The sequence below is a fragment of the Leuciscus leuciscus genome (assembly GCF_965113295.1).
Source record: "Leuciscus leuciscus genome assembly, chromosome: 24".
In the NCBI taxonomy this organism is placed as follows: domain Eukaryota; kingdom Metazoa; phylum Chordata; class Actinopteri; order Cypriniformes; family Leuciscidae; genus Leuciscus; species Leuciscus leuciscus.
Window position 1 is genome coordinate 29,630,315 of NC_138723.1, and position 13,167 is coordinate 29,643,481.

General features: G+C 38.8%; 1 protein-coding gene and 1 long non-coding RNA gene across 4 annotated transcripts in view; one reads left to right on the top strand and one right to left on the bottom strand.

Moving 5' to 3' along the window:
* Positions 1–13,167, top strand: part of ttc28 (tetratricopeptide repeat domain 28) — a 327,199-nt gene that overhangs the window by 251,877 nt on the left and 62,155 nt on the right. For all 3 annotated transcript variants that reach the window (XM_082158597.1, XM_082158598.1, XM_082158599.1), the window contains one exon: positions 8,016–9,357. In XM_082158597.1, the coding sequence (XP_082014723.1) occupies positions 8,016–9,357 (1,342 nt within the window). The remainder of the gene's footprint in view (positions 1–8,015; positions 9,358–13,167) is intronic.
* The window catches only part of LOC309489831, a 252,961-nt gene that overhangs the window by 187,432 nt on the left and 52,362 nt on the right, over positions 1–13,167 (bottom strand). The gene's annotated exons all lie outside the window — the stretch shown is intronic.

The window sequence follows — 13,167 nt, forward strand, 5'->3', positions numbered from 1 at the left end:
TTATGTCGTCATTGTAATAAATTTTTCCATTACAGAATTAAGTGCACAATCATGTGACTTTTTATGATTTGCTAATTTTTTGTGTGTATAATAAAAGTTTTACAAACGTTCAGAATTATTGGAGGAAAAATTTATCATAAAAATACAGAATCGATGCTACTGAAAAAGTGCGCAGTCATGCATAATTTTGTGATTCATGCATAATTATTGTAATATGCACAAACGATTTTTGCAATGCATATTCAGAGCTTGACGATCCATAGATTCCTATACTAATGTAAAGATTATTATCACTGCATTTTCTTTGATTATTTTAGCACTGAATCAAAGTTCTGTCCCTCAAGCACAGCCGAAACACGTGTCCTCCTCCTCCGAGCCCTTTCCCGCTCAGGTGGGATGATGCTAATGCTCTCGACTCATATTTTATTAAAACTGGTTTTGAGTTTGGTTGTTGTTGCGATATTTAAGCCCTGAGCAACGTGAATTTGATCCTGTTGTGATAGTGCTGAGTGGACGGTAACTGGAGGCCATAAACACACTTCACACACACACACACCGCGGTCAGAAGCGTGAGGACACCAGCGTTCAGATGTGGACTGTGTGTGTGTGTGTGCGTGTGTGTGTGTGCGTGTGTGTGTGTGTGTGTGTGTGTGTGTGTGTGTGTGTGGATTAAGCTGTAGGTTTGTGAGGTTAAAGTGGTGTGTGTGTGTGTGTGTGTGTTTCTGTAGGGTTAGCGGTGTCTGGGTTGTGTGTTATTATGGTTTCAGTACTGTTTGTGAAATGTGTGTGTGTTTTTAGTTTGGTTAGCAGTAGGGATGAATGATTAGGGGGGAAAATCCACGACAAAAAAATCTCATAAAAATTGAAATAGTGATTTAAAATGCAATTAAACAAACAAACAAACAAACAAACAAACAAACAACAACAACAAACACCAGGTTGGCTGTTCTTGTTTGTAGAGCTGCATAATTTGGCCAAATATTTTGTTATTATACATCAATATGACTATAAAATTATACAAATAATACAAAATATTAAACAAAAACAAGAAATTATTTGTAATATTATTTCACTGTAAAATTAAGAAAAATAATATTTTGGAAAATTATATAATAATACAATTTTACAGATAAATAGTAACATGACAGTAATATTTCTGGCTCAAGTATTGTTAGCAGTGTGTTTCAGTAAGGTTAGCTGTGTGTGTGTGCGTGCGCATGTTTGTGTGTGCGGGCATGTGTGTGTTTGCGTGTGTGTGTGTGCACTCGTGTGTGTGCATGTGTTTGTGTGCGGGTGTGTTCGTTTCTGTGTGTGTGTGTGGGTTTGCGCGTGTGTTTGTGTGCGAATGTGATTGAGTTTATGTGTGTGTGTGTGTGTGTGTGTGTGTGTGTGTGTGCAATTGTGTGTGTTTTTGTGTGTATGTGTGTGCGTGCATGTGTTTGTGTGTGTGTGCGAATATGATTGAGTATACGTGTGTGTGTGTGCGAGTGTGTGTGTGTGCAATTGTGTGTTTTTTTTGTGTGTGCGTGCGTGTGTTTGTGTGCAGGTGTGTGTGTGTGTGTGTGTGTGTGTGTTTTTATGTGTATGTGTGTGAGTCTGTGTGTGCACTCGTTTGTGTGTGAGATTTTCTCCCATGACTCTAGTTTTAGAACATTACACATTGTTGATATTAATTTCCTCCGCTCCACAGCTGCAGGCACAATATTAGCCGGTTTATCTCATTTATTTTTCCTCAGATTAATATTCAGAGTCATTTAAAGACTCATGGAGCTGCTTTAGGACTAATGCTCCTCTCTAACGTACTGAAGAGCTTCTCATGACGTAAAGTAAATCATCATCAACTGTTGAAAAACACACACCAGTTGAAGACTACACATGTTGTGTTCATACTTATGCTGCGTTCACAAAATATCATAATTATTATGTCTCGAGATGACTACTTGAGCACTTCAACAGCATTAATTAATCTTAGTTAATTACTACATTTACCAATACATTATTTAAAATCAATAGTTGTATTTGTTAACATTAGTTAATGCAGTGAACTAACATGAACTGTATATTTTGAAACTAACATTAAAAAATATATTGCTCATAGTAAGTCTATATTAACTAATGCATTAACTAATGTTAACAAATGAGTGTTATCGATATTTATACTGCGCATTTGTAAACTTGTTTACATGCATATTAGATTTAAAATGCTTATCGATCTGAAAATGTGCTCTTGTTGTCATAAATCTTTAGAAACATATCACAAAAATGAATATATTAATATTTATATATTATACAATATATCAAGTAATATTATATTAAATGTTTATTAAGACTGTCTCATTATGGTTTGGTCATCAGTTGCTAAACAACTCGAAGAATTAGCAGCGCTAAAGGGTTCATATCTCAGGGTGCTCACCTCATTTCCAAATTACAAGTGTGAAGCTTTACTTAAAGACCCGTTAAAAGCGTCATTAACACGAGGTTAAAATGCATTAACCCAGGGTGAAGTGTAGTGTGAAAAGCCGGTTTGATGTGTTGCTTTGACAGTTGTTACCAGCGGTCACGTCTGAGGCTCTGTTTCCACAGACAGTCTCCAGTACGCCGCGGGGGTGCAAGTATGCGACAGCACGCCAAAACCTCCAGAGATACTGAGGAAACACTGCAATATTCCAAAATAGATCTTTGAACATTCCAAAGAATTCCGACTCCCGTTAGACATTAAACAGGGTGTTTATCAACAATCTGTGGCCGGTAAGAAACACTAACCACGCTCTCGAGTTTGCCGAAAGTGGAAGCAGAGAATAAACACAAGCTTTTCCGCAAGAGACCTAATGCAAAATTAATGCATCTGGGAAACTGTTGCCAGCCGCAGTTTTACTGTTCGACTGAAGCCAACAACAAAGCTGACCATAGACTCCCAGGAATCTCGACGCGTTCAAAGTCTGCCATTTGTTTGTCCCCATTTCCCCTTGAGCTTTCGGAGACTGGCTCTGAGCTGTAAATCAGACTGCAGAATATCGGGCCTAGTTAGCGTTCACCGTTTGAATGGGAGGAGACGAGACTGGAATGGTTTCGAGAGACAGACAGGAATCATAACAAAGGAAAATAGCTCTGGAACTGACATGACTGCGCTTATTATTATTATCATCATGTTTTTACTTTTCCGTCAGCCACCTCTTATTGCAGTCACTTTACGTACAATTTTGGTTTCCGTTAAATAAGGAGAGTGTGTGTTTGAGGTGAAGACATTATTAAGTGGGGTCGCTTCTAGTCGTTGAACCAGCTGCAAAATGAATCACAACACAATTAACTTTTGATTTGTGTAACGTACTCCAAGAACCAAGTTAGAGTCAGGATCTAGATGCAGATAAAAATGATGTTTAATGGCTCAAAACAGTCATTCGTGAGCTTCACCATAACAATGAATCCATGTTCACACGAACATTACAACAAATTCATTCAGACAATAATCCGTTACAAGTAAGAATGAACACCGTGGTTAAATAACAGAACTAATAAGATAACACGAGACACCTGAGTGTAATTAGCAAAATCAAAAGAACTACAAAGACCATGAACAGAACTACAAAAGGAGCATGAACTCAAATGACAATTCTCACAATGAAAGACTTGACAAAGCACCGGTTCCTCACAATTTGAAGCACAATTATGCTTGAAAATTGGAAGAAAAAGACAAAGCTAAAAGATTATTGAGCAAAATTGATATTTTTTCCCATGAAGCATTGCAGATAACATAATCGAATCAGAAATAATAGTACTGTAGAGGCCAAGCCCAAGCTTTAAGCCCCTGAGCTGTTATCCCGGGGGTTGAGTATTATTTGACGCACTTTTACCTTATTTGATGAATGAAAGTCCAAGTCGTATTTGCAGTCAAAACCATGGGTTCAGTTTATTTCCATCCATCGCCATTGTTTTCCAGACAAACTTCATTACACGTGTGTGATTTTGTACTGGTATAGTATGGTGTGTGCGTAGGTGGATGTGGATGTGGTCAAAAACTGTTTGTGCTTCCGGGTAACATCTAAGGAACCAAAGATTGATTCCTATTTATACTAAGAGCGCTAATTGGCTCTTACAGTACAATATGAAGCGGGTTAATTGATTTCTGTCATGACAACTCGTGAAATGGTGAAAAGGTGTATAGTTTTGGTCTTGGCGGAATAGATCTGCTACACTGCTGCTGTTATTGTTGCTTCTGCAGAGCAAGTATGGGACTAGGGATGGGAGGGTATGAAAATTTAATATCACAATAATAGTGACCAAAATTATCGTGATTATCAATATTATCACGGTTTTGTTAAAACGAGATGAAAGTGTTCAAAAATAACTGATGCTCACACTGAAAACACTTCAACAAGTTTTATATTTGAAAATCAAAAGCAACAAGTAAAACAAGCAGCTCTATGCACTTTTTTAAGTAAGATTATATTCTGTGGCATTTCCTTCCTTAAAATGACCGCATTATAACACCGCGCACATGCATCACAACGGACGCGCTCTCTCGTTTCATTCAAATACAACTTGCCGTCTTGCGTCTCCAATTTCGATTGTATTGAAAATGAAACCAGAGTTGATTAATTGTTTACTGAGTTTGATAATATTTTTGTGATCATCTTGTCTGGACGATTTACTAAATTAATTTATAAACAGGTAAGATTTAAAACATGAATCTGCCTTCCACCATTCCTTCTTGAATAAAAAAACACTAACATTGTGCGCTGCGCCGGCGTCAGAGCTGTTGCTGGCTGGACATGATTTACACTGAGTTATTAAAATCGCGATAATCAAACACAGTTTTAATGATAATTCAATTTTAAACGATAATACTAACTTTAAGTAATAATACTATACTAACTGCTGTGAGCAAGTGAGACATGCTGCTGCTGTACAATATAGCGTACATGAATGATCCCATAGCAGATCTATACAGGTGGAGCTGGGGAAGGAGGAGGGTTTCTGAAAGCACTGCACTGCCACAGCAAATGCTGACCAAGTTTTTGAGGATTGAGCTGCGAGCTCATTGGCTACTGATACAGCAGGAACCAATCAGCTGTGCCCTATAGAGAATGATGTGATTGCAAGCAGACTGAGTTAAGGACCTATTAGCCTGCACCATATAGCGTTTCATGACAGAGTTTGTATTTCAGTTGTAAAAAAAAATGTATATGAAATGGGGAGTGAGACCGACTCGATTACGTAATATGCAATGCTTTATAGTGTTTTAGCATAAATACTGATTGGTGCATCTCTTCTCATCTCTTTTTTGTCAAATTAAATAATCTTTTTTGCCAAAATTGCCCTCTATATGCTCCTTTTTTATTTATTTATTTATTTATTTATCGACGGACAGAAGTGTGCTATGGTCACACAGCCCTTTTGAGCTCAACATGTTAAACTTGTCATCATGACATGATTTTGACATGAAATCAGAGAATATGCGTTCTATTATTAAATGTACTATATTAAGAATTTAACACGTATCTAACGACTGCTGGTTGATCGGTTTCATTTAGCTGTCAAAATCTCGTCAGAGAAGTTGAGCTTTGAAGGCGAGTCCATGCTAAAGCTAATTAATTCGGAGTGTCACAGCCTTTACGGAAAGCTTGAAAGCGACAGCTATGTAATGAGTTCAAGTAGGACGCTCCCAGTTAAAAAATAAAATAAAGTCATGGCGTTTCAGTCATTTGGGGTTGAATATTGTGCCATTTGAAGATTAAATTACTACATTTCACATGCATTCAGGCGAAACGACTGCCTGGGGAGGGAAGTATTTTTAATGTTTGTTTGAAGGCCTGCCCATCACTCGTTCCACATAGCAGGGCATCAAAGCTGGAAAGACCTCATCAAAATCCCACTTCTGCTAATGTAGGCAGAGGCTCTTACAGCCATAGCATCTTCTTTAGCCTTATACTGCAGCACTGCAATTATTATTCACCTCTTATAGCAGATGCTGAGGAGTTTTTAACCTTTTCACTGACCTCCGATCAGTCTCAGATCCTGTTCCCCCATCTCATGCTTCCCTCTCCTGCGTGTCGGCTCAAGGGATTTAACTTTAGCGATGGGGCCATATGCATTCCTGCAGCGTCCGCAGGTGACCGTGTAATCCTCTTAACTAACCTATCAAAGAAGTGCTGTTTTTGTTTTGTCGTCTGATCCCATTCTTAACACGAAATGCTGAAGATAAAGCAAGCTAGGGTGTGATTGTTATAGTCACAGTTGCTTGTTAGGATACTATTACTTCAATTGTGCAAATCTGTGATCAAATTAGACATAGTGGTATCACCGACAAGTCATAGCGTTTCCTGAACAATTGTTGTTGTTGTTCTTTTTAAAGAATTTAACATATACAGTATGTACAGTATGCAAGTGTGTTTATTTTATTATTTTATACGTGCATTTTTAGTATTACTGTATAAATTTCAAGCCATGTTGCATACCACCAGGGGGCGCTCAGCATACCACATTTTTACAACAACTGGTGTAAATGATCCATTAGTTTAAGTAGATTGTGCACAAACACTCCCTACTGTTTGTGAATTATAAGCAGTCCCTTCTGTTAATTTGCAGACAGTAGGGAGTATTTATGGCCTAACCATGTAGAATTGTTCAGCTCAGCATTTCTGTTTTTAGCTCAAGGAAGTTTTTTTAGTTTGTTGTGTTTACAGCAGTCACATTGGACAGAGCCAATATTAAAAGTGTTTAAAAGTAAAGGCAGGATCAGTCGTTTTAAAAACAGATCTCTAGGTGTTAATCTCTTTCATCAAAGGTTTTGGTGTCTGGCACGTTTCACCTCTCATGTCTCAGAGGATTCATTTTCAAACAAGTCTCAAGATTTGTTCACTGATAAATGAAGAATCATGGGGTTAAGTATTGATAATTAGCCTCTGAAGACCTGGGCTGTTTTAGAGGAAATATTTGTGAATAGAGAAGAGCTCTAATGGGCGCTCAGTGTCAGGATACCAGCTTGGCACTGGATCTAATTGGATTTACCACATGCTGGTAATCCTGCCTTGGCACATGAGTATTGACACTGAGCAGATGGGCAACCCCTCACCCATTCTGATACCTACCCCCCGTCGCCTCCTGCTTGCACAAACGCAGAAGGACACGCTCATGGCCCGTGACTCAGTCAGTGAGTCCCTCAAGATGCCAAGCCACTCTATCAACAATGACTTTAAAAATCCCTTTCATCTTGCATGCTACTTTCCCCCAATGTGTTTTCATTGGCGTCCCGTTCCCAGAGCTCATTTTCAGGTCAGCCGGCATCTTTGACAATTACACAAATGGTCACCACAGACTTCCCAGTTTTGCCCCACTGACACGTCTTGTTTTCCGCTCATCCCAGCAGTTTTCCTGATCCCCAATACTTAGCTCTGGTTTTCAAAGGAAAAGAAACCCAGTTAAAGCACACGGCGATGTGGGAGCCAACTGGTGTGGACCACAATTAAAGTTTCCCTCTGCTATAGTGCCCTCAAACCCTTTTTCCATCAAAAGTATTCATTAGTCCTTTTCCTCCCCTGTTCCTCTATTTTCCCCCCACTTACTGCACTGGAACCGGAGAGGCGGGACTGTAATGTTATGACGGTAATGATAATTTTGTGGAAAAGTGGTGAGACAACATTAGGGGGACCCAAAATTTGCAAGAAGTCTCCCTGGACTGAGCAGATCTGGCTGTTTTGATTGTCATCGCCTCATATTGGCGTATCTTTGGGGCGCAAAACTTTGATTCGAGACTATGCAAATCAGATCAGATTTCCTTTTTAATTAAAAGATATTTCTGCAAGCGTCAGTGGGTTTTCCTCAGATCTTATTCCCTTTTTTTCCGTTTGGATGATTTGCTTAGGGTACATTGTAGTTCAGGGCTTTCTTAAATGTAAAGCTAATCTTTAACACATGAAGAGGGATGGAAGATATCGAAAAGCCATTTTGGTTATCCTGTCAAGCATGATAAGCACAATTCGGCTGTAACAATACAATTATTCTTTTCTCCTCTACAGGAATCATCCACCAGATGAAAGGGGACTACGAGACTGCTCTGAAGCTGCATAAGGTTCATCTATCCATCGCTCAGGAGCTAAATGACTATGCCGCCCAGGGCAGAGCGTACGGAAACATGGGAAACGCTTACAATGCCCTCGGTGCCTTTGACCAGGCCGTACGCTACCACCGACAAGAGCTGCAGATTTCCATGGAGGTGAATGATCGTGCATCGCAGGCTTCGACACACGGGAACCTGGCGGTGGCGTACCAGGCTTTAGGGGCTCACGATCGAGCTTTGCAACATTACCAGAATCATCTGAACATTGCACGAGAGTTAAGGGACATCCAGAGCGAAGCTCGGGCCTTGGGCAACCTGGGAAATTTCCACTGCTCGCGGGGAGAGTTTCCCCAAGCCGTACCTTACTACGAACAATACCTACGGCTTTCCCCGGACTTGCAGGATATGGAGAGCGAGGGTAAGGTCTGTCACAACTTGGGATATGCGCACTACTGTCTGGGCAACTTCCAGGAGGCGGTGAAGTATTACGAACAAGACCTGGCACTTGCTAAGGACCTCCACGACAAGCTAAGTCAAGCCAAAGCCTACTGCAATCTTGGCCTGGCCTTTAAAGCTCTTGGCGACTATAGCAAGGCAGAGGAGTGCCAGAAGTACCTTCTTTCCTTGGCGCAGTCGCTGAACAACTCGCAAGCTCGATTTCGCGCCTTGGGCAACCTGGGCGACATCTTCCTTTGTAAGAAGGACGTTCCCGGAGCCGTCAAGTTTTACGAGCAGCAGTTGTCCTTGGCGCATCAGGTCAAGGATCGCAAGATGGAAGCGAACGCCTACGCAGCGCTGGGAGCCGCCTATCGGATGCTACAGAAGTTTGACAAGTCCTTAGGCTATCACACCCAGGAGCTGGAGGTGTATCAAGAGCAGGGAGACATCCAGGGAGAGTGCCAGGCTCACGGACACCTCGCCGCTGTCTACATGTCTCTCGGAAAGTACACCATGGCTTTCAAATGCTACGAGGAACAGCTTGAGCTTGGCCAGCGACTGAAGGACCCCAGCGTTGAGGCCCAGGTCTATGGTAACATGGGCATCACAAAAATGAACATGGGAGTAATGGAGGAGGCCATTGGCTACTTCGAGCAACAGTTGGCGATGTTGCAGCAGCTCAGTGGCAACGAGGCCGTGCTGGACCGTGGTCGCGCTTATGGGAACTTGGGAGACTGCTATGACTCGCTGGGAGATTTTGAAGAGGCAATTAAGTATTACGACCAGTATCTCTCCGTTGCACAAAGCCTCAGCCATATGCAGGACCAGGAGAAGGCATACAGAGGTCTTGGTAATGGACACAGGTAAGAGTTCAAGTTGATTTATTTGTCATTGGACAGTGGCCCCCAGAAAATATTTACACTCACAAACAACATTAATGAGATAGAAGACATATCAAACCATGTTGCATCTGCAAATAAATGTTTTCTTGAGTTGAATCAATCCTTAAAGATTTTTTCACTTGTGTTTAACTAGTCTGCAAGTGATAAAAATCTGCCGGTGCAGAGAGACAAAATACACTTGTATTTAAGATGCAAACTATGAAAACAAGAACTAATATCTTATGCAGTGTTGTTTCTCAAGGAAATTATATCTTGTTTTAAGGATTTTTAGATATATTAACTGGAAAATAAGTAAAATCGGTCTTAAGAACTCATTAAGATGTCATTTTTTGAAGTGTAGTTAATGTTTTGAACTGAGTTTGTTTAAAGATTTTTTGTGTGTGATATTTTAATGAAAATACTATAGTATAGGATAGTATATATCTGTAGTATAAAAAAAATTATATTTATTTTTTGTGGGGTATGGACTTTATGAATCACAAAGGTGGACAATACTTTTTGTCTTCAACAAGACCTTTATTGTTTCATGATAAAATTTCAAACCTAACAAACATCTTTTAGTGAAACGGCACTTGGTTTGATATTTTGTTTTTAGGTGATTTAAAGAGATAGTTCACCCAAAAATTAAAATGCTGTCATGGATTACTCACCCATATGCCATTCAAAACTTGACTTTCTGTGGAACTCAAAAGAAGATATTTTCAACTGTTTTATGACAGTACTATTCCTTCAAGTGTCTAAATACCTTTTGACACCACTATAAATACATATAGTCATACTAGTCATACAGAACTGCAATGTAATATGCTTTAGACACGCATATCAGACAGACAAGATTACATTTAGAATGTTGTGTGGGTGATTCATTAGCATGTTAGCATTAGCATGTAGTCTCGTGTGAATGATGATGCAACAGAGTGCTTGTTATTCCAGTTGCTTTAATCTAAGAGAGGCACTTACTGTATCAGGAGGGCATGTGGACTGACACCATGAGGTCACAGAGCACTCTCACAACATGCATCAGATTGAAAATGGGATTGTTTTGTATCAGAGCACGACCCCACCTTCACTATGCATGCTAACATGCAGGTCTACATGGGGATGCATACAGCATTAAAGCTCTTTCTGTGCTACTAACACACTTATGTTAGAAGTGTCGCTAGAGTGTGTCAACAGCAGAATCTCTCAATCTTCACTAATCTTAAAAAATACATGTAAATCATATCTTTGTTTGTACTTTTTTTGCATTTGCATATGAATTTAGTAGATGTGTTGTAAGCTTGCATTTCAGGCAGGGCCATATCAAATATTTACAATATATTCAGAATTAATCTTTTAAAAGTGTCACGTTATATTAATGGTCTTCTTATTTGGCCATTAGTTTCCTTCCCTTATGACTTGTGAATATATTTTAATATTTAGTAGCATCTCGCAAACAAGCAAAGTTGGAGTTCAGATTGTTTCTGGGAATCAGTTTGAGGGATTAGTTTTTAACATTCTGATTTAAAGATTAGTTTGATCTATCAACAAATTTTCACATTTATCTATGTGGCATTTGATAAACAGCAATGTTTACTTACAATTTTTTTAGCATTTTAGCATTTTAAAAAATGTCACATGGAGATTCTAAACGTTTTTGAGAGATAATCAGAGTTTTCAATCGATTCACTGATGTTGAGCCATTGCATTGTTTTTTAGTCTTATGTATTTTATAATTCACTCCTGACACTCAATGCATTAGGATTTATTGTGGTGTATGGACATGTACTTTATGAAACGCAGTTACATGATACATTTTTGTATTCAACAATAGAATTATTGTTTTATGAGCTGATATCAAGCTTCTTTTAGTAAAATAGCTCTTGGTTTCATATGTGAAAAAATATCATTCATAAATGTTAAATGACTTAAAGTGATCTTTCACCCCAAAAATGAATACTGAATCAATTTTTAAACTCTGATTCTAGGATTTGTTTACTTGGTCTCTCAAAAATGTTCACAGAAATCCATGTTGCATGTGATAAACAGCAACATATACTTAAATATTTGAGTAGATTTTAATGTTTAAAAAGCTGCACGGAGACTATTTTTGAGAGATAATGCAAAGAAATCTTTGAATCAGAGTTTGAATCTGAAATCAGTGAATCAACATCAGAAAACAAAATACATATTGCATCCCAAATAAAGATAACACATGCAAATATTGCATGTAATATAACAAAAATCATATAAACATATAACAAATATTGAATATACTATAATGTTTTCAGCTAATGATCTCATAATGTTGTATATCTTTTATAATTCGCTTTCATTCTTGCATTAGGATTTTTTGTGGTGTATGAAATGCAAAGTTACACATTATATATATATATATATATATATATATATATATATATATATATATATATATATAGTGCTAAAAAAACATTTATTTCATAATGTGATTTTCCCCCCACTTTCAATTCTTTTACTTCAATGAAAGGTTAGATTTTTGCTAATTTTTAAAATAAAATATCAAAAGGATAAACAATGCAGATTTATTTTTTACAGCCATCTTTGATCATATTTACCAAGGGGGCAAATAATTCTGACCAGCACTGTATATATATATATATGTATATGTATGATAATAATAGCACTCACACATTTTTAAGTGACTTATAAAAATAGTTCACCCAAGAAAATTAGTATTGAAAACTCTGATTCAAAGATTTATTTGGCTCGATCTGTCAAAATGCGAGTTATGTGCGCAGCTATATGTATGTGTCTACCCAGCATCCCTCAGTGTGATCCTCCACACATCCATTTTAATTACCATCCAATCAGCCCTATAAGCGTTCCAGCTCCCGTCACAAACCCTGGTGGATTCTGCTTACCTAAACTCCCCACACGTGTATATGGGCATGAAATATGATGAATGGTTTGCTGCAGGGGCCTGTCAAAAGCTCGACACTGCGGATTGTGGGTAGAGAACTCACAGCGGGCCCGAAATGAGCAAACCTCGTCCAAACCCAAACCCCCGTCCTTCCCACAGTCCAACGGGAAGGTAAATTACACTGTCAGTTGTGACAATGCGCTTGGACTCCCCTCAGCGGAGAGCAGCTTTACCTCAGATAGCACAGAAGAATCCAACAAGAACCTCATTAGAGGCCCGCGTTAAAAGCTATTTGTTTCATTTATATTGAAATGAGGCAGGGCCTTTCAACGAGACTGATGTTGCTGTAATTTCAAGTGACAGGACAACAAGGGGTAATGATGCATCGCTTTTATGCTACCTAAGTAGTGAGCGAGTCCCCGTATGAATTAAGCCTGGGTTTGTTATTCCGCAGGGAGCCGCTTTTCGAACTTGCTCTCCCGATGGATGAGAGCGTATGGACTATATATTTCTCTTTCTAAATGAAGTTGCAACGCCACCTGTGTGTTGCTCAAATAGCTCATATCGATCTAAAGCGCGCGGTCCCTCCTGATTGCCTCACATTCAGTATTTTAGCACCATTAAACTAGACTGATAGAGCCGTGTTTCCAGATTCTGTTTCATGCGAGGAGGATTATATTAAAAAGGAATGCATGAATCTCAAAACATTAACGGCATGTGAACATTCTGGAATTTGTTAGTCGAATTGAAATTTGTTTTGCACTTATTTTTATTTGATTATAGCAGTCTGGCAGAAGACGACACACTGTGAGCTAATGAAGCGATGAGACTTAACCAGAGTAAAATCACTGTCCTGCTTTCTTTAATCAAATGAAAAGCACGAAAATCTAATC